Genomic DNA, 24,543 nt, shown 5'->3' on the forward strand with positions numbered 1-24,543 from the left:
GCCGGGTCTGGCTACTGGGGCTCGTAAACACGGCGAATGCGGGCCATGGGCTTCAGGAGCCCGGCGGAGCCCCCGCTGGTCCCCGATGGGTCTCCTAGGAGCCTGCTTAGATTTGATGGCGCTGCCGAAGGAGGTAGGTTAGGAAAGGGAAGTCGGGGTTTAAGCGCCTGGGTTTTTTAGGGTTTATGTGTGCACAGTTTGGTGCGGGACGCCCCCACCCCGCAGAGCCCGGACTATAAATAGCAACGCGAAGCTCCGCCTCTCCCCCCCCCTCCCCCCCGCCCCGCGCTTCTCTCCTCCGGAGCCGGCGCGGTGCCCAGGGCGCACCGGGAGGAGGAACCGGGATCCAGTACCGGGGCGCAGACACTGACACCAAGGGAATCTGGGTGCGCCCCCCACACCCCACACCCCCGACACGCCATGTGGGTCTCCAGGCATCCGGCTCCTCCACCCCGGCGGCTCCTCGGCCCGGGGCTCAATTCTGGCCAGCCGGAGATCCTGCGGATATTCAGGTATCTATTTGGGCTGACAGTCGGGGGGGGGGGGCTGGGGGGGCTGGGGTGGGGAGGATGGGGATCAAAGCAGAGAATATCGCAGGGGGGGGGGCAGATGAATCCCCCAATTCTTCCTCCGCTCCCTGGCAGGTTCCCCCAATGCGATCTGCTTCCTCCCCCCCACCCCGCCCCCGTACTCAATATTGGGGGTTGTGGCAATCTAAATGAGGTTAGGAATGAAAAAAAAAAATAACGTGTGACTGACGCGAAGAAGGGTGCATGTGGGTGGGTGGCATCCCGGCCCCTGGAGAAAGGGGGAGGTGGGGGAGGTCTGAGGAGCCGTGGGGTGGGGGTGGGGGTCGCGGGTCCCTGCGCGTGCAGGTCCGCCTGGGCAGGCGCGTTCCCTGCCCACCGCCTGGGGCGTGCGCTGGGGGGGGGGGGGAGGGAGGGAAGGGGCAGCTCACAGGCAGGGGCTCGAGGAAGGGCTGTGTGATGTTGGAGACCTTCCCCTTGCCACACGCCGGGCGCCTCCAGGCGTGCCTCAGTTTCCCCTGCTGCGTCCTTCCCTACGATCCCTCTCTCTCTCTCTCACTCTCTCTCTCTTGCAGGGATAGGCTTTCCCACTGAGACCTCAGGCCGGTGCCAGCCAGCACCCCCCCTCCCCACCGACCTTCCTCTCGCGGTCCCTGGCGGATCCCCCCACGGTGCTCCCGGCCCCAGCCGCAGCCATGCTGCATACCGAGGGCCACGCTCTTCTCCGGGCCGTGGGTCAGGGTAAACTGCGCCTGGCCCGCTTGCTTCTGGAGGGAGGCGCCTACGTGAACGAGGGGGATGCCCAGGGCGAGACCGCGCTCATGGCGGCCTGCCGGGCCCGCTACGACGACCCCCAGAACAAGGCGCGGATGGTCCGCTACCTCCTAGAGCAAGGCGCCGACCCCAACATCGCCGACCGCTTGGGGCGCACGGCGCTCATGCACGCCTGCGCCGGGGGCGGCGGCGCCGCGGTGGCCGCGCTGCTGCTGGCCCACGGCGCCGACCCCTCGGTCCGCGATCACGCGGGGGCCTCGGCGCTGGTGCACGCCCTCGACCGAGGGGATCGCGAGACCCTCGCCACGCTGCTGGACGCCTGCAAGGCCAAGGGCACGGAGGTCATCATTATCACGACCGACACATCGCCCTCGGGCACCAAGAAGACGCGGCAGTATCTCAACTCGCCGCCGTCGCCGGGGGTGGAGGACCCCGCACCCGCACCCCGGAGTCCGGGGGTCTGCACGTCGCCCTCGGAGATCCAGCTGCAGACGGCCGCCGGAGGCGGAGGCGGAGGCGGAGGAGGGAGAGTGGGACTGTTATCCCCTCGAGCTCAGGAAGAAGAGGAGAAGCGGGACATCTTTGAATTCCCGCTGCCCAAGCCCCCGGACGACCCTTCCCCTTCGGAGCCGCTCCCCAAGCCGCCTCGACACCCCCCCAAGCCGCTCAAGAGGCTCAACTCGGAGCCCTGGGGGCTCGTGGCGCCCCCCCAGCCGGTCCCCCCGGCCGAGGGCAGGCCGGGGGCAGAGCGCCTGGCGGCCGAATTCAACGGCCTGACGGTGGCCGGACGCCCGCGCCTCTCGCGGCGGCACAGCACCGAGGGCCCCGAGGATCCTCCCCCGTGGGCGGAGAGAGTGGCGGGCGGGGGTCCGCTGTCGCGCAGGAACACCGCCCCCGAGGCTCCGGAGGCCCCAGCCGGGTGGAGGCAGAAACTGAGCCGCCTGGAGCCGGTGGAGCCGGACGGCCCCGGGCACCTTGGCTCCGATTCGCCGGAGCCCGGCCGCCCGGCCCTGGAGCGCCGCCGCTACAGCGCCTCCCCGCTGACCCTGCCGCCCGCGGGCTCGGTCTCCTCGCCGCGCCAGTCCCAGGAAAGTCTGCCCGGGGCGGTGTCGCCCCTGAGCGGAAGGAGGCGGAGTCCCGGGCTGCTGGAGCGGAGGGGCTCGGGGACGTTGCTCCTGGACCACATCTCGCAAACCCGGCCGGGTTTCCTGCCCCCCCTCAACGTCAGCCCCCACCCTCCCATCCCCGACATTCGTCCCCAGCCCGGAGGTCGTGCGCCTTCCCTGCCCGCCCCTCCTCCTCCTCATGCCGGGGCGCCAGGCTCGCCCAGGACCAAGCGCAAGTTGGTGAGACGCCATTCCATGCAGACGGAGCAGATTCGCCTGTTGGGGGGCTTCCAGAGTCTCGGGGGGCCTGGGGAGCCGGGGCGCTGAGGGACTGGCTGGAGCCGACAGGACCTGGACCTCCTTGGGGGCAGGTGGGAGGAGCGCCAGCTCCAACCTCGGACCTGGGGACCGATTGCATGTGTTCATGGCACCGTGCGCGCGTACACACACACACACACACACACACACACACACACAAAGGGCAAACTTGTCCACACAAGCACGGTAGATTTTTTTTTGTGTGTGTGCCGGTACTGGGGCTTGAATTTAGGAGCCTGGGCGCTATCCTTTAGTTTCTTGCGCTCAAGGCTGCCTCTCTACTACTACTCGAGCCACAACTCCACTCCCTGCTTTTGGGTGGTTTATTAGAGATTAAAAAAAAAAAAAGTCTTAACAGATAGTTCCTGCGCCGGCAGGCTTCCAACCGGGATCCTGAGATCTCAGCCTCCTGAGTAGCCAGGGCAGCACAGGAGATTTTTGAGTAAGGAAAGATAAGCATTCCATTTTACTGGGTATAAAAGACGTGAGCATTCACGTCCTGGTCATTTCACATGTACGTGGGATTACTTGTGTACCCACAGACACAGCAGACCAGTAAACACAAGACCACTTCTGCTAGGGTCCCAGACTCAGAAGCAGGAGAAAGAGCCTCTAAAGAAGAGGTGTCCGCTATCTTTGCTCTCCTGCGGAAGCCAACCCTTGCTTTCCATGTGTTCCCTGCAACCCAGCCTATCATGATTCGGCACACTTGACTCCCTCTTCATGAAAAACTCACCCCATTCGGCAGGCCTTGCTTCTTTCTCCAGGCCTGGCTCCCTGTTCACACCCTGCTTACACCTGCAACCCACTTGTTCAGGATGTCTTCTTCAACTCCTAGTCTCAATTGTGCTGCTGCTCCTTCCTGCTCTCAACTTAATTTCTCAACTTCCTGATTTTTATTCCCACCTGGTTCCACTAAGCACTACAACAGGTTGTCTTGTGTTCTCAGGAGGTGGATCATGGGCTTTAAGCTGCTCTTCAGAGCTAAATGAACACCTCCATGGGGAGAAGCGAGGAGGAAATCTAAATCACTCCTCTCTCCACGTGACGTGTCAAATAAATGTGTTCAGAAGTCTTTGTTTGGTCACTTCTGCTTGGAGGTGTAGGATGATGGGAAAGAGGGATGGGGAGTGAGGGTCATACTAGGGTACCCCTATATAATGATCCATGGGAATGTGTGTGTGTGCTCATGCCAGTCCTGGGGTTTGGACTCATGGCCTGGATGCTTTCCCTAAGCTTTTTTGCTCAAGGCTGGCACTCTATTACATGAGTCACATCTCTACTTCTGGCTTTTTTGGGTGGTTAATTGGACATAGGAGTCTCATGGTCTTTCCTGCCCCAACTGGCTTTGAACCATGATCCACAGACCTCAGATTATAGTTGTGATCCACCAGCACCCAGACAGAGAATTCTTTTTTTTTTTCTTCCAGTTATGGGGCTTGCACTTAGGGCTTGGGCGCCATCCCTGAGCTTTTTTGGCTCAAGGATAGTACTCTACTACTTTTTTTTTTTTTTTTTTTTCTGGTTGTGGGGCCTGAACTCTGGGCCTGGGCACTGTCTCTCAGCTCTTCAGCTCAAGGCTAGCGCTCTACCACTTGAGCCACAGCGCCACTTCTGGCTTCTTCTGCTTATTGGTGTTGAGGAATCGAACTCAAGGCCTGATGCATGTAAGGCAAGCACTCTACCACTGAGCCACCTTCCCAGCCCAGCACTCTACCACTTGGAGGCATAGCTTCACTTTCAGTATTCTGGTGGTTAATTGGAGATAAGTCTCACAGACTTGCCTACCCTAGCTGGCTTTGAGCCACAAAACTTAGATGTCAGTCTCCTGAGTAACTAGGATTACAGGCGTGAGCCACCAGCGCCCGGCCCAGCTCGGAATTCTTATAGATAGCTGCCTGCTTTCCAAGTGGCCAACTGGCCACTGTAGTACTAGAAGAAGGCAAGTTGTCTGTGTTTTGAAGGTTTTTAGACATTTACTAGGCCTTATTTCCTCCAGCCCCCTTTATGTCCACCCTTAAATTCTTTACAATCCCTTAAAAAAAGTCTCTCCCTTCACCATCAGCAGATATCTCAGAAGATTAGCGGTTCTATTTTCAAACTTCTGATTTCTTGACCACTCACAGGTTTGTTTTTTTGTTGTTTCTTTCTTTCTTTCTTTCTTTTTTTATTGTGTGCTAGTACAGGAGCTTTAACTCAGGTCCTACAGCTTGCTCAGCTGATATCCTACCATTTGCAGCATGCCTCCACTCTTTTTACTGGGTCTTCTGAGGATCCATGATGATTTTTCTCCCCGTGCTGGCTCAGAACCACAACCCTCCCGATCTGAATCTCCTGAGGAGCTAGAATTACAGCTGTGAGCCACCAGCCAGCTTTGTTATCGTAATTATTAAATAGCACAACGCACTAAAGTCCACTGCATGTATGCTCACTTCAAGTCAGCCTCTTCCCTTGCTCCACTGCCGTTGATAGGTGATCTTGGACAAGTCACACCGCTTCTTTCTCATCCACGATCATAAAATGAAGCGGTCGGGCCCGTGATCTCAAGGATCACTCTGCCCACGGTTCTCAGCCTTTCATCCAGGCCTATTTTTCCGTTCAAGCCCCGCCCCCCCGGGGGTCTGGCCAGATTTCTAGTGTTCTCCCCAGGATCCCTAGGATTCTTAGAGGCGAACGCTTTTTTCCTTCGCAATTGGTTCTCAGAATCTCCACCTTCGTCCATTATTTGCCTACGGCGGCGAGGAAGCCCGCCCCTCCCCGCGCTCTCGTTGGTGATTGGGTCCGGGACCCGGCTCGGCCACGCCCCCGCGTGACTGATAGCTGGCTCCGGACCCCGCCCTCCGTCCCGGGGTGCTCCCGACGCGGTGGCGCGGACCGTTACTTGGCCGGCGGGGCTGGCGGCTCGGGGGGCCTCCGGACCGCGCCCGAGGCCGCCATGGAGACCCTGCGGGCGCAGCGGCTGCAGCCGGGAGTGGGCACCGGCGGAAGGGGCACGCTGCGGGCGCTGCGGCCCGGGGTAACCGGGGCGGCGGCCACACCCCCGGCGGGGCCCCCGCCCGCCCCGCCGCCCCCCGCCCCGCCCCCGCCGCCGCCGCTGCTGTCGTCGGGGGGCCCCGGGCTGCCGCTGCCCCCCGGCGCGGCCGGCAGCCCCGCCGTGCTTCGCGAGGCCGTGGAGGCCGTGGTGCGGAGCTTCGCCAAGCACACGCAGGGCTACGGCCGGGGTGAGTCTGGGGCGCGGCCGGGGCTGTGGGGAGCCTCGCCCCGCGGCCCTCCCTCCTCGGTCCTCCCTCTCCCCGGTCCTCCCTCCCTCCTCCTCGATCCTCCCTCCTCCTCCCCCTCGGTCCTCCTTTCTCCCTCCTCCTCGATCCTCCCTCCTCCCCCTCGGCCCTCCCTTCCTCCTCCTCTCCGGTCCTCCCGCTCTCCTCCTCCTCCTCCTCCTCTGTCCTCCCTCTTCCCTCCCTGGGCCTCCATCCTCCCTTCCTCCCTCCCACCGTCCTACCTCCCACAGTCCGCCCGATCGTTGTTTTCTTTTTTCCTGGCGAGGCGCCCTCGACAGGCATTTGTTCCCTTTTGGGGAGTCGACTTCTGGGCAGCGCAGCCGTTGGTCCCCACACGTCGACGTCCCCCCTCCCCTGTATTAAGTGCCTGTCCTCCCCTCCGGTGAGCCACCCCCGCCCCCAAGTGTCAGATCCAGTCTTCTTCCCTGTTCCCACCAGAACTGGAGTTCTTCCCATTGTGTGAATCCCGGCCTTAGATCCCAGGCAGTTCCCGTCCTTCCCCAGTAACTCTGGGACTTCTTCTTTACCCCATCTCCTTCACCTACCCCCCCCCCCCCCCCCGGCCACCTTTCATGCCAGTACTGGGACCGTCCCTCAGCTTTTTTCGTGCAAGGCTGGCGCTACCCTTTGAGCCACAGCTCTACTTCCGGCTTTTTTTTGCTGGTTAATTGGAGATCGGAGTCTCATGGATCTGTGTGTCCCATCTGGCTTCGAACCAGTATCCTCAGATCTGAGGTTCCTGAGGAGCTAGGATTACAGGCATGAGCCACCACCAGCACCTGGCTTTATTCACGAGGTAGGACAAGGGATGGAGGCAGGGTCTTGACTATATAGCCCGGGCTGGTTTCAAACTCAAGATCATCCCGACTGTGTCCTAAATGCAGGGATTACAGGCAGAAGTCACCATGTCTGACTTTCCAAACTCCTTTACTTATTGAAATGTCCAAGGCAACTTCAAACTTGCTGGGAATGAAGCAGGAGCCTTCACAAATCACTCAATAATTGTACCTTCAAATCTGGACTGAAACCACTGAGCTCATGCCAGCTTCCTGTGACTTAGTACTTCACATTGGTGTCTTTAAAAAAAAAAAAAACCAACTTTGGAGCCTTACAATTCCAGCCTCTGTCTGTCTGGCTCCGTTTTCCTGGCCCTTGCCCAGGAACTGAGGGTAAATCCCAGACCTTGGCTCTCTCAGTGTTGAATTCTGTGGCAGTGAGCCAGGTAGAAACCCTATTTGTTAGAATCTTCTGCTTAAAGATGCCTAATTTCCAGAAAGGGGGCTTGAAGACTTTGTTATTTTCTGTTTAACCAGTGTAAAATTTCCTGTCAGATTCAAATTTGTAGTTCAAGTAAACAAAAAAATCTGTAGTGAAGAATGTGAGATTCAGAATTTAAGTGTGGAGTTTGAAACACACCACTTCTGATGTTTGGTCAGTTCTGCTTGAGCTGAAAGTGACTCTATTTCTAACTTTTTAGTTTAGCAAACTAGAAAGTCTTCTAGTCTAGAAAAGTTGCAGGGTTTTCTCTGTGGACAATTGCTTGCCTGCCTGCCTGCCTGCTTTCGTTCCTTTGTTCCTTCCTTTCCTTCTTTCCTTCCTTCCTTTAATGTTAATAATACTGGGGCTTGAATTTAGGGCATTGTTCCTTAGTTTTTTCACTCAAGGCTGGGGCTCTGCCACTTGAGCTCCACATCCAGCTTCTTGCTGGTAAAGTGGATAAATCATGGATTTGTCTGCCTGGGCTAGATTTGAACTGGGATCCTCAAATCTCAGCCTCTTGAGCAGCTAGGATCACAGGCATGGAGCCTCTTTTGCCTGGCTGTCCCCCCCCCCCTTCCTCTCCTTCCCTCCCTCTCTCCCTCTCTCCTTCCCTCCCTCTCTCCCTCCCTCCCTCCCTCTCTCCTTCCCTCCCTCCCTGCCTTCCTTCCTTCCTTCCTTCCCTTCCCTTCCCTTCCCACACTCCCTTCCTCTTCTTTCTTTCAGAAAGTGTAGTGGAAAAAAAAAAGCATGTATAAGCTCTTGAGATCTGTCTCTTGCCAGCTTAGTCTTTGGAAAAGGGTCTTAATCTTACTGAGCGTAAGTTTCAAGGGTTATGAGATATTGCAATTAAGGCATAATATGTATTTCAAATTATTGTCATCAAATTAGTTGGCTTATGCTTTCTTTTTTTTTTTTTTTTGGGTCCGGTTGTGGGGCCTGAACTCTGGGCCTGGACGCTGTCCCTCAGCTCTTCAGCTCAAGGCTAGCGCTCTACCACTTGAGCCACAGCGCCACTTCTGGCTTTTTTTTTCTTTTTGCTTATGTGGTGCTGGGAATCGAACCCAGGGCCTCAGGCATGCAAGGCAAGCGCTCTACCACTGAGCCACCTTCCCAGCCCTGGCTTATGCTTTCTTAAGGAAGAATATAGGTTCCATTTTCTCCCATTGTCTTTCCTTTTTTGGCAATTCAGAGCCTCCATTGCAAGGCAAGTCTCTCCCCCTTTTTCCTTGGTTACTTTTGAGACAGGATCTTACTCTTGCCAAGGCCACCCTGAATTAGGGCTCTGCCATCCCCGTGGAGGCATGGTGACAGGTGTGTACCCTTGCACCCAGCCATTGAGACAGAACCTTGCTAACTTTTTGCCAGACGGTCCTGTAACTTTCCATCCCTGATCTCTGCTTCCCAAGTAGCTAGGTTATCAGCTTAAGCCACTGTTCCTGGCTTATTTCCACATATTATTAAATATTTATATCTCTAAATCCAAAGATTCTCTGAAAACAGACCTTCAGGGGACTTTGCTGTATGTGTCTAATGATGTACTTACCATTAATTTCATTTTTTCAAACAATTTGCATTCCTACCATGTATCAGGTGCTCTGCAGGGTGCTGAGGATACAAACACTAAGATTTAAAAACTCTTCATGAAGTTATTTTTTCAGTTTAATTTTTGTTGATTTTTGTCACTTTTTTTTTGGGGGGGGGTCTGGTCGTGGGGCCTGAACTCTGGGCCTGGGCACTGTCCCTCAGCTCTTCAGCTTAAGGCTAGTGCTCTACCACTTGAGCCACAGCACCACTTCCGGCTTTTTTTCTTATGTGGTGCTGAGGAATCGAACCCAGGGCCTCAGGCATGCTCTATCAATGAGCCACCTTCCCAGCCCCTTTTGTCACATTTTTATTACAACTTTCCATTGCTAACTCAGTTCAATTCTTAGATTTGTGTGTATGTGTGTATGTGTGTGTGTGTGTGTGTGTGTGTGTGTGTGTGTGTGTGTGTATCTGTGTGTGTACCAGGACTGGGGCTTGAACTCAGAGCTTGACACACTACCAATTGAACCACACTTCCACTTAGTATTTTTTACTGGTTAATTGAAGATGAGAGTCTTGCAGACTTTCCTTCCCTGGCTGGCTTTGAAACATGATCCTTACATGCAGCCTCCTGAGTAGCTAGGATGACAGGTGTGAGCCACCAGCACTAGGCTCAATTCTTAGATTTAGCAAGGTTATGTGATAAAATTGCCTTTAATTATTATCCTGCTGCTCTGAGTCTTTTTAAAGTCAATATCAAGGGAAACTGTCAGAAGTAGTCACCCTTCCTCTTGGAAACTTACATTTATTAAAATTATATGGAAATGGGACTGGAAATGTGGCTTAGTGGTAGAGTGCTTGTCTAGCATGCATGAAGCCCTGGGTTCAATTCCTTAGTACCACAATACAGAAAAAAGCCAGAAGTGGCACGGTGGCTCAAATGGTAGAGTGCTAGCCTTGAGCAAAAGAACTCAGGGACAGTGCTCAGGCCCTGAGTTGAAGTCCCAGGACTGGCAAAAACAAACAAACAAACCCAGAAATGTACTCTTCTTCTTGTCTGTGTTTCTTGGTCCTGACAGCCTCCATTATAGCTTCTAAATAAATACTTTTAGGGGCTGGGAAGGTGGCTCAGTGGTAGAGCGCTTGCCTTACATGCATGAGGCCCTGGGTTCGATTCCTCAGCACCACATAAGAAAAAAGAAAAAAGCCGGAAGCCCACTACCGGACCCCCCCCCCCCCAAAAAAAAAAAGAAATACTTTTAAATTTCCTTAGAAAAGATGAGGGAGGGGCTGGGAAGGTGGCTCAGTGGTAGAGCACTTGCCTTGCATGCCTGAGGCCCTGGGTTTGATTCCTCAGCACCACATAAGCAAAAAGAAAAAAGCCAGAAGTGGCGCTGTGGCTCAAGTGGTAGAACACTAGTTTTGAGCTGAAGAGCTGAGGGACAGCGCCCAGGCCCAGAGTTCAGGCCCCATGACTGGATCCCCCCCCCCCCCCAACAAAAAAGAGAAAAGATGAGGGAACAGAGCTGGGTACCGGTGGCTGAAGCCTGTAATACTAGCTACTCAGGAGGCTGAGATCTGAAGATCATGGTTCAAAGCCAGCCTGGCCAGGAAAAGCCGTGGACAGCACCCAGGCTCACAGTTCAAGCCCTATCACAGCAGAAAGAAAGAAAGAAAGAAAGAAAGAAAGAAAGAAAGAAAGAAAGAAAGAAAGAAAGAAAGAAAGAAAGAAAGAGGAAGGAAGGAAGGAAGGAAGGAAGGAAGGAAGGAAAGATGAGGGAACAAAGGGATCATGTTGACAAAGAGCAAAAGAGCAAGTAGTCCAGCTTCAGGCCTCGTGATGGCTCTTTCTGCCCCTCCCTTCCCAGCCCTCATTATTCTTGAGTTTCTTATTTCCAGTCTGGGTGTCCAGCCAGGACTTTGGGGGAGCTTGGCAGATAGCTCAGTTTCAGGCAAGCAGAATCTCTGCTGATTTGGCTCAGAAGGCCTTCACCACATGGACCAACTTATTCTGCTTTCATTAATAGGCAAAGCTGCCATTGGCATGTACCCACATAACCTTGTGACTGATGGCATGATGTTTGGGGGATGGCTCTATTCCCCTAAGTATGATTTACTTTGGTCTCTGTCCAGATCATTCCCCTTCTAGCAGTGTCTTTCACATTATCTTCAATTCACAATCTTTATGTACCTCCTGATAACTCCAAATGTACCATTTCTAGTATAGTCTTTAGATTTATCTTCCTTTCTTTTTTTTTTTTTTTTTGGGTCTGGTCGTGGGGCCTAACTCTGGGCCTGGGCGCTGTCCCTCAGCTCTTCAGCTCAAGGCTAGCGCTCTACCACTTGAGCCACAGCGCCACTTCCGGCTTTTTTCTTTTTGCTTATGTGGTGCTGAGGAATCGAACCCAGGGCCTCTGGCATGCAAGGCATGCGCTCTACCACTGAGCCACCTTCCAAGCCCCTCTTTAGATTTATCTTAACTAATGTTGGATTCAGACATTTGTGCTCAAAACTCTTTGTTTTGGTGCTAGTCCTGGAGTTTGAATTCAGGGCTCGCAAGGGCTGTCCCTGAGCTTTTTTTTTTTTGGGTCGGGTCGTGGGGCCTGAACTCTGGGCCTGGGCCTATCCCTCAGCTCTTCAGCTCAAGGCTAGCGCTCTACCACTTGAGCCACACTTGCCACTTCCGGCTTTTTTCTTTTTGTTTATGTGGTGCTAAGGAATCGAACCCAGGGCCTGAGGCATGCAAGGCAAGTGCTCCATCACTGAGCCACCTTCCCAACCCCCTGAGCTTTTTTTTTTTTTTGCTCAAGGCTAGTGCTCTACCATGTGAGCCAGCTCCACTTCCAGATTTTTGGTGAATAATCAAATAAGAGTCTTATGGACTTTCCTGTTCAGGCTGGCTTTGAACTGTGATCTGCAGATCTCAGCCTCCTGAGCAGTTGAATGACAGGCATGAACCTGGCTGTCTTGTCCTTCATCTTTACCCATCTTCTATCTTCCCCCATCCAAGAGACACAGTTTACTGTTGGATCCTAATCAGTTTATGATGTTTAGGATTTGGGATCAGAGGACTTGGCACTTTGGGCTGCCAAGTACTGGCTATGTGATTTTGAAGAAATTGCTTAATCTTTCTGTGCTTCATCTGTTTACTTAACTTTATTTATTTATTTATTTGGTGGCACTATGGAGTTTGAACTCAAGGAGGCCTCATGCTCCATCATTTGAGCCACTGTGATAGTCCCTTGGCCCTGTCTTTATGGAGCTCACATTAGTTTTATAGAACAAGTATGAAGATTAATGATGAAATACAGCAGGATAGTATAGCAGAGAGAGGACTGGCTTTGGAGCCAAATGAATATTGTTTCTAAGTCCTAATTCTAAGATTGGGTGCTGGTGTCCCAAACCTGTAATCCTAGCTACTCGGGAGGCTGAGATCTGAAGATCACAGTTCAAAACCAGCCTGGACAGGAAAGTCTGTGAGACTTAACTCCAATTAACCAGCAAAAAGCTGGAAGTGGAGCTGAGTTTCAAGTAACAAATGCCAGCCTTGAGAGAAAACAATTTAAAAAACCCTAGTTCTGCTACTTCTGTCCTGTTTCTTAACTTGTTTACTTTGTATGATACTCTGTATGATACTTTGTATCATACTCTGTATGATAGCTGTGTGGATTAAATGAGATAAAGAATATAAAGCTGGAGGCTGGGAAGGTGGCTCAGCGGTAGAGCGTTTGCCTTGCATGCCTGAGGCCCTGGGTTCGATTCCTCAGCACCACATAAGCAAAAAGAAAAAAGCCGGAAATGGCGCTGTGGCTCAAGTGGTAGAGCGCTAGCCTTGAGCTGAAGAGCTGAGGGACAGTGCCCAGGCCCAGAGTTCAGGCCCCACGACCGGACCCAAAAAAAAAAAAAAAAAAGAATATAAAGCTGGGGCTGGGAAGGTGGCTCAGTGGTAGAGCGCTTGCCTTGCATTCATGAGGCCCTGGGTTTGATTCCTCAGCATCACATAAGCAAAAAAAAAAAAAAAGCTGGAAGTGGTGCTGTGGCTCAAGTGGTAGAGCTCTAGCCTTGAGCTGAAGAGCTGATAGACAGCACCCACGCCCAGAGTTTAGGCCCCACGACTGGACCCAAAAAGAAAAAAAAAAAGAATATAGAGCATGTAATACATACTACTCACAATAGCAATGGGCGGTTGCTATTATTATACATTTAGAAATGCTTTGAAAGCAGTACATGCAATTGGCATTGTTACCATTACCTCTTTTTTCCACATGGCAATTAGATTCCCTCTCATGCTTGGCATCTGGCAATCCCTAAGCTTGTATAACCAAGAAGTCACTTGCCCATCTCCGTCACTGATATGTTTCCCTCTTACTCTATCAGGCTTAGCTTTTTTTTATTTCAATTTTTTGTTTTTTCTCCAGTCTGGTGTTCCATCATTTGAGCCACACTTCTACTTCTGACATTTGTTGTTGTTGTTGTTTGCTGGTTAATTAGAAATAAGAGTCTCATAGACATTCTTGACTTCAAATCTCAGTCCTCAGATCTCAGCCTCCTTGTGGTTAGTATTACCAGCACCCGACCCAAAGTATTCTCTTTTGTGTTTTCAACCGGGTGTAATAAGCACTTATATGTTCTTTGCTATCTTGGTCTTCCTTATCTAAGGCTGCCTCTGTCATGTGCCTCTGTCAGGGTCTTCCATGAAGCAACATCCAATACACATATTTTCCACATTCTTTTTTTTTTAATTTTATTTTTGTCAGTTGTGGGGCTTGTACTTTGAGCTGCTCTTCAGCTCAAAGCGAGTGCTCTACCACTTGAGCCACAGCACCACTTCTGGTTTTCTGGTGGTTTATTGGAGATGAGTCTCGCAGCCTTCCTGCCTGGGCTGGCTTTGAACCTTTTTTTTGGGGGGGGTCCAGTCGTGGGGCCTGAACTCTGGACCTGGGCGCTGTCCCTCAGCTCTTCAGCTCAACACTAGCGCTCTACCACTTGAGGCACAGCGCCACTTCCAGCTTTTTTCTTTTTGCTTATGTGGTGCTGAGGAATCGAACCCAGGGCCTCGGGCATGCAAGGCAAGCACTCTACCACTGAGCTACCTTCCCAGCCCCTGGCTTTGAACCTTGATCCTCAGATCTCAGCCGTTTAGGTAGCTGGGATTACAGGTGTGAGCCACCAATGTCTACCACATTTCTTTTTTTTTTTTTTTTTTTTGGGTCTGGTCGTGGGGCCTGAACTCTGGGCCTGGGCGCTGTCCCTCAGCTCTTCAGCTCAAGGCTAGCACTCTACCATTTGAGCCACAGTACCACTTCCGGCTTTTTTTTTTCTGTTTATGTGGTGCTGAGGAATCGAACCCAGGGCCTCATGCATGCAAGGCAAACGCTCTACCACTGAGCCACCTTCCCAGCCCTGTCTACCACATTTCTATTCCTTATATAAACCATAATGTTCAGGATCCTTCACTGAAAGTCTAGCTGAAACTATAGGTATCCATAACATATGTATGAACATGCATATGTGAACACATAACACATAACACCTTAACAGTTTTAGGGGCTTATGAGCCCTCACCAAGCCCAAATTTAGATTGGACCATAGACCTGTGGTTATAACTCCTAATTGGAAAGGACACTGACTTTGGAATGTCAGGATTCATGTTCCAGCTCTGTTGTGGCTTTGTGACCTGGAGCAAGTCATTTGCTCTTCATTAGAATAAGCTGGACAGCTTGATTTATAAAGTGTCCCCACCTCTAAAAATCATACTAAAGGTGGGCACCTGTGGCTCACACCTGTAATCCTAGCTACTCAGGAGGCTGAGAGCTGAGGATCGAGGTTCAAAGTCAGCTCAGGCAGGAAAGTCAGTGAGAGACTCTCATCTCCCATAAACCACTAGAAAACCGGAAGTGGCACTGTGGCTCAAGCAGTAGAGTGCTTGCCTTGAGCTGAAGAGTACAGGGACAGCGCCCAAGCCCAGAGTTCAAGCCCTACAACGGACCAAAAAAAAAAAAAGTCATACTAAGATGACCATTTCCTTTGATGTTGCATAATCATTAAATAGTCCTGAGTATGATAGCACACACCTGTAACCCCAACATTTGGGAGGCTGAGGCAAGAGGATTTTGAGTTCTAGGCCAGCCTGGCCTACATAGTGAGACTATTTCAGAAAACAAAACAAAAAGTCCATATTATATGCAAAAGAGATTTAACTGAAATAGAATGGATGTAAGCTTTCTGGTAGGGTCTTCTCTCTTATGTGTTATCTTCCCCTTTGCTTTATTCCACTGTCCTATTATTTGCATGTCAGGACGGCTGTCACCCAATGCATTGTGCTAAACTGTCTCAAAGAGGGAAGTGGGGCTGAAAAGATCTCAACGGAAAGAACAAAGATGGCAAAGAATTCAGGCAGTAGTGACCTTTCAGGAGCAATTGCCAAAAGTGAGGGTGGGAAAGAGTTTCTTTTTCATGCTGTCTTTTCTCAAGACCATCCTTTAAAAGTCAGTTAAATATAGCATGTTAGAAAAGAGCTTATGCTGCTTTGCAAACTCTAGCTGGTATCTGAGGTCCTTGTTTCAGCTACTGAGCAGGCCAGACAACTTATTATGGGCCACTAGATTTTGAGCCTCTTGATAGCAAGGACTGTGCTATTCTTTGTATTCCTAGTGACTAGAATGGAAGTACTTACTGAAGTTCAAATGCTTGCTTAATTAAAATGTACAGATCAGATGACTAGCTCTGGGAACCTGGCTGACTGACAACCTCCTAAGTAGCTAGGATTATAGGGTTTTTGTTTGTTTGTGGGTTTGGGGTTTTTGTTTTTGACAGTACTCAGGGCTTGAACTCAGGGCCTGGGCACTGTCTCTGAGCTTCTTTGCTCAAGGCAGGCACTCTACTACTTGAGCCATAGCACCACTTCAAGCTTTTTCTGTGTATGTGGTACTGAGGAATCAAACCCAAGGCTTCATGCATGCTAGGCAAACACTCTACCACTAAGCCACGTTCCCAGCCCAAGATTATAGGTTTGAACGACCTGTGCCCACCATCTTTTTTTTCTTCCAACTTTATATCCACTGCATAGTTCCACGTACAGGAAGCAGATTGTCATGGCTCTAAGCAGTTCATTAATTACTGTATCTGTGTAGTGTCTGGACTAATCAAAATGTGAATTAGAGGGTTGGAGGAGGGCAAGCATGGCCTTCCAATGTAAACTGACTTAAATCACTGTCTAGTTTTATTAAAACAAATGTTTTCAAATGGTGATAGGAAACCAAGGAGCTCTAAATGTAGGTATGGATTGTAGTACCGCGTTGAAATTCAGCACCACTTGGAGGTGATCTCACTGCCAATGGTAACTGTTTCTCTGTTCATAGTGAATGTGGTAGAGGCCCTCCAGGAATTCTGGCAGATGAAGCAATCCCGCGGGGCTGACTTGAAGAATGGGGCTCTAGTGGTGTATGAGATGGTTCCTTCCAACAGTCCCCCCTATGTCTGCTATGTCACCCTGCCTGGAGGAAGCTGCTTTGGGAGTTTCCAGGTGAGAGTGGAGGCAGCAAGGTGAAGATAAAGAACGTTATAACTTTGGCCATTAACTTTCTTTTCTTCTTCTTCTTCCTCTTCTTCTTCTCCTTCTCCTTCTTCTTTTTTTGTCAGTCCTGGGTCTTGAACTCTGGGCCTGGGCACTGTCCCTCAGCTCTTCAGCTTAAGACTTGCACTCTACCACTTGAGCAATAGCACCACTTCAGGTTTTCTGGTGGTTAATTGGAGATAAGAGTCTCCCAGACTTTCCTGCCTGGGCTGGCTTTGAACTGTGATCCTCAGATCTCAGCCTTTTGAGTAGCTAGGATTATGGGCATGACCACCGGTGCCTGGCTGGCCATTAAATTTCTGCTTGAACATTTCAGGACTAAATCAATTCCAGTAAATTATTTGGGCAAGCATCCGATGCTCAGTAGCTTACAAAATAATCTCAGTTGCATACTTTTCTTTCAACCTTCAAAATTTCAAACCCTTGCTGGCATTACAGGCTTATGTCTGTAATCTTAGCTACTTCATGATGTGAAGCTAGCCTAGGAAACAAATACAAGAGACTCTTATCTGCAATTAACCAGCAGAAACCTGAAAGAAGAGCTATGGCACAAGCTCTTTCTTAGCATTCTTGCTCAAAATGCTAAGGGGAGTTTGAGGCTCTGAGTTTCAAGCCCCAGTACCAGAAAACAAAACAACAACAAAACACAACCACCCTCAGATCTCAGCCTCCTGAGTAGCTAGGATTGCAGGTATGAGTCATAAGCATCCAGCCTTTTTTCTTGCTTCTACTGGGAAGAAATTTTAAAAGACTGTATGTTTGTTTTTAGTGTTAGATTCTATTCAGGAACAGCTCCTTAGGTACACAGTATTATTGGGGAAAATGCTATTTACAGCTAAATGTGAAGCCCAAGAATCTCAGAAATCCCTAGCAGAGGCAGCGTAGACACAGCTTTGTTCTAATCTTGACTGCCTAGAGGAATGGAAAATACCTTGCCTGTCCGGAGAACAAGAGAACCAAACCATGATTGATTTCTAAAATGCTAACTAGAATCTGGCTTTTGAGTGATCAGTTCTGTTGACAGTTTAAACCGAAGCATAAGCATTTTTTACGTCTAATGATTATATGCTGATGTCAGCAGGCTTCCTCATTCTGCATTCAATTTAGTATGTGTTACAAACCATGCCCAGTTCTTTAATGACTTCAGGATGGTGAATCAAAATTACATTTCCAAGCCTGGTGTTTGGGGCTCACGCCTGTAATCCTAGCTACTCAGGAGGCTGAGATCTGAGGATGGTCATTCAAAGCCAGCCTGGCCTATGAGACTCTTTTTTTGGTCCGGTCGTGGGGCCTGAACTCTGGGCCTGGGTGCTGTCCCTCAGCTCTTCAGCTCAAGGCTAGCGCTCTACCACTTGAGCCACAGCGCCACTTCTGGCTTTTTTCTTTTTGCTTGGGGTGCTGAGGAATCGAACTCAGGGCCTCAGGCATGCAAGGCAAGCGCTCTACCACTGAGCCACCTTCCCAGCCCCGAGACTCTTTTAATTACCAAAAAGTGGGAGTGAAGGTATGGCTCAAGTGGTAGAGTCAGTACTAGCTTGAGAAAAAGAAAAAAAAAGGAAAGAAAAGAAAATTAAAGACAGCACCCAGGTCCTGAGTTCAAGCCCCAGGACCAGCACAAACAAGTGGAAAGTGGAAGCACACAGGAGGATAAGGAAGGAGGAAGGATCTTGAATTCTAGGCTGACCCTGTCACAGACAAACAAATAATGGTGTAGGCAGCACAGGGAAAGAAAAGAGGTCAAGGTCAGCTCCCAAGTGGAGGGTCCAGAGGCCTGTGGACCAGAGCCATCCTGCTTGAGCTCTGAAGTGAGGAATACAACAAAGATGCTCAAGGGAAGACATAAACATTACACCTTCCAGTCCCAGAAGACTGAACCATGCTTGAGACTCCAGGAGGGGAAGAAGATTAGAAGGATGGAAGGAGACACCCTGGAAGACATAGCCAGTCTTCTGCTCCAGGGCCTCTTCTCAGAGAGTCTGTTCCTTCAGCTTCCAGCCAGTGCCACTCATAAATCTTATACTCCTATTCTTTGTTTTGTTTTTTTTATTTGGCATTCTTTAAACATCTCCTCTAGACTATTCAGGCCTCATAGAAGATAGGCGGCCCACCATGGCTCCAGCTGGGGATTTATACTGACCTGCCAGTTACCAAAGGGTAAACTGTCGGGGACTTTGCTTCTTGCTAAGCTCTCAGCTTCCTTAGCCTATCCTCCTGTGTCCTTTCCTTCAGTTCTTTGTTGGGTTGGAAACAAACCTGACCTGTAGACAATAACACAAAACAACGAAGCTACGCTTCCAAGCATCCCAGCTACTTACAATAAAAACTTTGGAAAATGTGTTGACCACAACTAGTTCATGCTGTTGTTTGTCAGTGTCTTTTACCTCAAGTGTTTCCTTCCCATGGTTTGTTCCTCTTTCTAAATGGACATATGCACATATGTCTCTTTCTCTTGTCCCTGCCTAGTTTTGCCCCACCAAAGCTGAGGCCCGGAGAAGTGCTGCAAAAATTGCATTGATGAACTCTGTGTTTAATGAGCATCCTTCCCGAAGAATCACCGATGAGTTCATTGAGAAGAGCGTCTCCGAGGCCCTGGCGTCATTCAATGTAAGGAAATGGGAATCGGAACAGAACTCTTTTGTCTGTCTACATTTCTGTTCTTCTGGTTTATTTTCTTTTACTTCTGGTTTACTTTTTTTTTTGGTCTGTGTGTCAATCTTTAATTCTAACTGGATGCTTATGTGGCTCAAGTGGTAAAGCACTAACCTTGAGCAAAAAAAAAAAAAAAGTAGGTCAGGGACTGGGAATGTGGCTTAGTGGCAGAGTGCTTTCCTACCTTGCATGAAGCCCTGAGTTTGATTCCTCAGTACCACATACACAGAAAAAGCAGGAAGTGGTGCTGTGGCTCAAGTGGTAGTGTGCTAGCCTTCAGCAAGAGCAGCTCAGGGACAGTGCCCAGGCCCTGAGTTCAAGCCCCAGGACTGCCAAAACAAAAACAAAAACAAACAAAAAGAAAGGAACAGTGCTTAGGCCCTAAATTCAAGCCCCAGGAATTGCGCACGCATGCGTGAGCGTGTGCACACACACACACACACACACACACACACACACGTTACCATTGCCTTTATCCTACTTCCCAACAAACTCATTGACAGAGTGATAAAGTCAGCCCAATTTTCTGTTTCTCTTCTCTTTGTACTAACATGTAATTATGTATACTATTCATTTATCTGCCTTGTGTATTAGATGTTGCACTTTTTAAAATCATAAAGTTGCTTCTCTTTGTTGCTTAGAACTCATTCTTCTTTGCCTTAATCAATATTCTGTGTGTGTGTGTGTGTGTGTGTGTGTGTGTGTGTGTGGTGTGTGTACTGGTCGTGGGGCTGGAATTCAGGACCTGGGTGCTGTCCATGAACAGTTTTGCTCAAAGTTAGCATTCTACTACTGAGCCACAAATCTGCTTCCACCTTTCTGGTGGTTAATTTGAGATAAGAGTCTCGGGGCGGGAAGGTGGCTCAGTGGTAGAGCACTTGCCTTGCATACTCGAGGCCCTGGGTTCAATTCCTCAGCACCACATAAGAAAAAAGCTGGAAGTGGTGCTGTGGGACCCCCCCCCCCCCAAAAAAAAAAAAGTCTCAAGGACTGGACTCCTGGGCTGACTTCAGCTACTCAGAATTTCCCATGCTTGCTTTTACCAGCTCCCTTTCAAGTATATTGTTTTGTTGTCCTTTTGGTTAGTGAAATAGAATCTTGAATTCTTACCTCATGCACTCACTGTTATTTTGGCTAAATCAGAGTACCTTTTATTCAGTATTCCCTCATTGTGAAACAGGGAAAATCAGATTAGTGTTTTCTTTATGAGCCAAGATAAAATGTGTGATGTCCTGTAGGCCTGTGATGACTAATAGAATTGCCACTAGCAACACAGAAATGTGGTTAGCATGATGCACTGACATGTGCTCTAATAGACCTCAAAACTTTAGTACACACATTTTTGTTAGTCTGTGTGTGTGTGTGTGTGTGTGTGTGTGTGCATGCACTCACGCATGTGCTAGAACTGGCTTGAACCCAGGGCCTGGGCACTGTCCCTTAGCTTCTTTGGCTCAAGGATGGCCCTCTACTATTTGAACCACAGCTAAACTTCCAGCTTTTTGATGGTTAATTGGAAATAAGAGTGTCATGGATTTTAATAGCTGTGCTGGATGTGAGCCATTGGTGCCCAGAATAAAATATTTTATTAATAATGTTTGCCGGGTGCCAGTGGCTCACGCCTGTAATCCTAGCTACTCAGGAGACTGAGTCTGAGGATCACGGTTCAAAGCCAGCCCTGGCAGGAAAGTCCGTGAGACTCTTATCTATAATAAAACACTAGAAAAGCAGAAGTGGTGCTGTGGCTCAAGTGGTAGAGCGCTCACGTTGAACTGAAGAGCGCAGGGATGGCACCTAGGCCCAGAGTTCAAGCCCCAAGACCAACAACAACAACAACACAAAGTTTATACTTACTATAATGAAGAACAATATTTTACATAAAATATTAAAACATACTACTTAAATAAAATACATTATTAGGGACTGGGAAGGTGGCTCAGTAATAGAGTGCTTGCCTTGCATGCATGAGACCTTGGGTTTGATTCCTTAGCACCATATAAGCAGAAAAAGCCAGAAGTGGCACTGTGGCTCAAGTGCTAGCCTTGATTTGAAGAGCTGAGAGACAGTGCCCAGGCTCAGAGTTCAAGCCCCACAACTGGCAAAAAATAAAAAATAAAAATATATATTAAATTTACCTGTTGATTTTTATTTTAAGGTGGCAACTGGAAATTTTGAAATTAAATATGTGGCTCACATTTTATTTCTGTTGGATAGTGCTGCCTAGAATGATAATTCTGTTTGGACAGCTATTTGTCTTTTCCTTTCCTCTTACCAGGGAAACAGGGAGGAAGCTGACAACCCCAATACAGGAATTGGTGCCTTCCGATTCATGTTGGAATCTAACAAGGGCAAGTCAATGTTGGAATTTCAGGTACTCTTATACTACTTCTCTGGCTCTGATAATAATAATATCTAATATCTAATAATATCTCTAATAATGGCATCATATGTATATATCCTCTTACAAACCTCAAATTTATTTATTTATTTATTTATTTATTTATTTTTTTGGGTTTGGTCGTGGGGCCTGAACTCTGGGCCTGGGCGCTGTCCCTCAGCTCTTTAGCTCAAGGCTAGAGCTCTACCACTTGAGCCACAGCGCCACTTCTGGCTTTTTTCTTTTTGCTTATGTGGTGCTGAGGAATCGAACCCAGGGCCTCATGCGTGCAAGGCAAGCGCTCTACCACTGAGCCACCTTCCCAGCCCAAACCTCAAATTTATTGATACTAAACAAGAAGGGAAAGAAAGTGATTAGAATACTTTTCCAAAGGCTGGGAAGGTGACTCAGTGGTAGAGCGCTTGCCTTGCATGCCTCAGGCCCTGGGTTCAATTCCTCAGCACCACATAAGCAAAAAGAAAAAAGCTGGAAGTGGCGCTGTGGCTCAAGTAGTAGAGTGTAAGCCTTGAGCTGAAGAGCTGAGGGACAGCGCCCAGGCCCAGAGTTCAGGCCCCACGACCGGACCCAAAAAGAAAAAAAAAAAAGAATACTTTCCCAAATATACCTTTGTTTCCCCAAGGTATATCAGAGTTCATGATTAGAGATGCTACCACAAATACATTTTGTATAAAGTTCCCCAGTGGGCTGGGAATGTGGCTTAGTGGTAGAGTGCTTGTCTAGCATGCATGAAGCCCTGGGTTCCATTCCTCAGTACCACATGAACAGAAAAAGCCAGAAGTGGCACTGTGGCTCAAGTGGTAGAGTGCTAGCCTTGAACAAAAAATTCTAGGGACAGTGCCCAGACTGTGAGTTCAAGCCCCAGGACTAGCAAAAAAAAAAAAAAGTTCCCCATGTAATTCTGATGCAACCTCCCAGTATAAAATTGTTGTGCTGGGGCTAGGAAGGTGGCTCAGTGGTAGAGGTCTTGCCTTGAGCTGAAGAGCTGAGGGACAGCGCCCAAGCCCAGAGTTCAGGCCTCACGACCGGACCCAAAAAAAAAAAAATTGTTGTGCTAGTATTTTATATATTCTCCCTCCAGGAACTAATGACAGTTTTCCAACTATTGCACTGGAATGGCAGCCTTAAGGCCATGAGGGAAAGACAGTGCTCTCGGCAGGTAAGAGATTTTATGAGAGAGGGGAATGGAGAAGAAGAACTATTTTAAGGTAGCTGCTTTGCTAGAAATAAGTTGTTCTATGTTACTGGCTGTGACTACTGAAAGCCTTATTTAAATACCACTTCATTCCTGTAATACTTCCTATTAAAATCTTCACAGTGATTCTTTTATATGCCAGGAGTCTCCCTTAAGATTCCCTTAGAATAGCCAGGTGCTGGTGGCTCATGCCTGTAATCCTAGCTACTCAGGAGGCTGAGATCAGAGGATCATGGATCAAAGCTAGCCCGAGCAGGAAAGACCGTGAGACTCCTATCTCCAATAAACCACTAGAAAACCGGAAGTGGTGCTGTGGCTCAAGTGGGTAGAGCACTGGCCTTGAGCTGAAGAGCTGAGGGACAATGCCCAGGCCCAGAGTTCAAGCCCCATGACAACAACAACAACAAAAAAAAAAAGAATTCCTTTAGAGTCAGGTGCTAGTGGCTCACCCCTATAATCCTAGCTATTCAGAAGGCTGAGATCTGAGGGAGAGCAGCTTGACGCCAGCCTGGTCAGACTAATCTGTGGTACCTTTTTCTCTAGATGACCAGCAAAAAGCCAGAACGGAAGGTGTGGCTTAAGTGGTAGAGCACCAACTCAAGGCTCTGAGTTCAAGTCCCAGTACCAACACACACACACACACAGACACACAGACACACAGACACACACACACACACACACACACACACACACACACCTTGGAAGGCAGGCACCAGGGGCTCATGTCTGTAAATCTGGCTATTTGAGAGGTAGATTAGGAAAATCATGATTCAAGGCCAGCCCTGACAAATACATTCATGAGACCTCCCATCTCAGCTAATAGCTGTGTGCAGTGGTGCACAACTGTTATGCCAGTAACCTGTTCATTTCAACAGACAGCTCGACAACTGTCATCCCAGCTACTAGAAATGTAAATACGAAGACTCATATGTCCAGGCTGGCATGAGCAAGGAGCAAGATCCTTTCTCTAAAATAGCCGAGTAAAGCTGGACACTGGTAGGTTACACCTGTAATCTTAGCTACTCAGGAGACTGAGATCTGAGGATCCTGGTTTGAAGCCATCTCATGCAGAAAAAGTGGGACTCATCTCTAATTAACCAACAAAAAATAGAGCTGTGGCTCAAGTGACAGAGCACTAGCCTTGAGCAAAAATGTTAAGTTACAGTGCCCAGGCCCTGAGTTCAAGTCCCGGTACCAGGTAGCACGCGTGCGTGCGAGAGTGTGTGTGCACGCGCACACATACACACAAAGCAAGAGTTCAAAGGATTGGAGGCATGACTCAAAGAGTGTCTGCCTAACAAGTTAGAAACCCCACAGTACCACTCTGTGTGGGAAGACCTTGGAGAGCCGAGACTGTGCCAGATAGTAAGACCTTGTTTCAGAAGGAAAAAGAAGAATCTTATTGGACTCAGGTGCTGACCTCAGACCTCAGTTAGGAAGTTAGGCTCCGAGGTTAGCCCCCAGCTGGGTGACTGTGGTTTGATCTGTGGTTTTACCTTTGCTGAGATCTATTTTCTCCTGATTAGGAGGTGTTGGCTCATTATTCACACCGGGCACTGGATGATGATATTCGCCACCAAATGGCCTTGGACTGGGTGAGCCGGGAGCAGACTGTGCCCGGGGCACTGTCTAGAGAGCTGGCCTCCACTGAACGGGAGCTGGATGAGGCCCGGCTCGCGGGCAAGGAACTGCGCTTCCACAAGGAAAAGAAAGATATTCTCATGCTGGCTGCTGGACAGTTGAGCAATATGCACCCCTCCAACTGCTAGGCCTCTCTCCTCACATGGCCTGTCCTCTTTAGCCCTTTTTTCTATGTCTCTTTCTAAGACTTAGGATAATTTCTGTATATACTTTCTCAGTTTTGTACTTTAAAAAATATATATGTATAAATTCTACACCTGGATTCCTATTTGCTAAATCTCTTTCTAACTTCTAGCTTTGGGT

At 49.3% G+C, this 24,543-nt stretch overlaps 2 protein-coding genes across 2 annotated transcripts; both read left to right on the forward strand.

The window, feature by feature from the left end:
- The first annotated feature begins 1,222 nt into the window (after positions 1-1,222).
- Ankrd34a (ankyrin repeat domain 34A) lies at positions 1,223-2,839 on the forward strand. Its single transcript, XM_042684135.1, has one exon. It carries the CDS (start codon positions 1,223-1,225, stop codon positions 2,732-2,734), a length of 1,512 nt encoding a protein of 503 aa, XP_042540069.1. The 3' UTR covers positions 2,735-2,839.
- A 2,748-nt stretch (positions 2,840-5,587) lies between these two features.
- On the forward strand, positions 5,588-24,494 carry Lix1l (limb and CNS expressed 1 like). The gene is made up of 6 exons (XM_042683417.1): positions 5,588-5,946; positions 16,149-16,312; positions 18,827-18,967; positions 21,285-21,380; positions 22,486-22,563; positions 24,126-24,494. Exons 1-6 carry the CDS (start codon positions 5,661-5,663, stop codon positions 24,366-24,368), a joined length of 1,008 nt encoding a protein of 335 aa, XP_042539351.1. The 5' UTR covers positions 5,588-5,660; the 3' UTR covers positions 24,369-24,494.
- Positions 24,495-24,543: the final 49 nt, after the last annotated feature.

Source organism: Dipodomys spectabilis, unplaced genomic scaffold (assembly GCF_019054845.1).
Source record: "Dipodomys spectabilis isolate Male_0828 unplaced genomic scaffold, ASM1905484v1 ptg000002l, whole genome shotgun sequence".
Lineage (NCBI taxonomy): Eukaryota > Metazoa > Chordata > Mammalia > Rodentia > Heteromyidae > Dipodomys > Dipodomys spectabilis.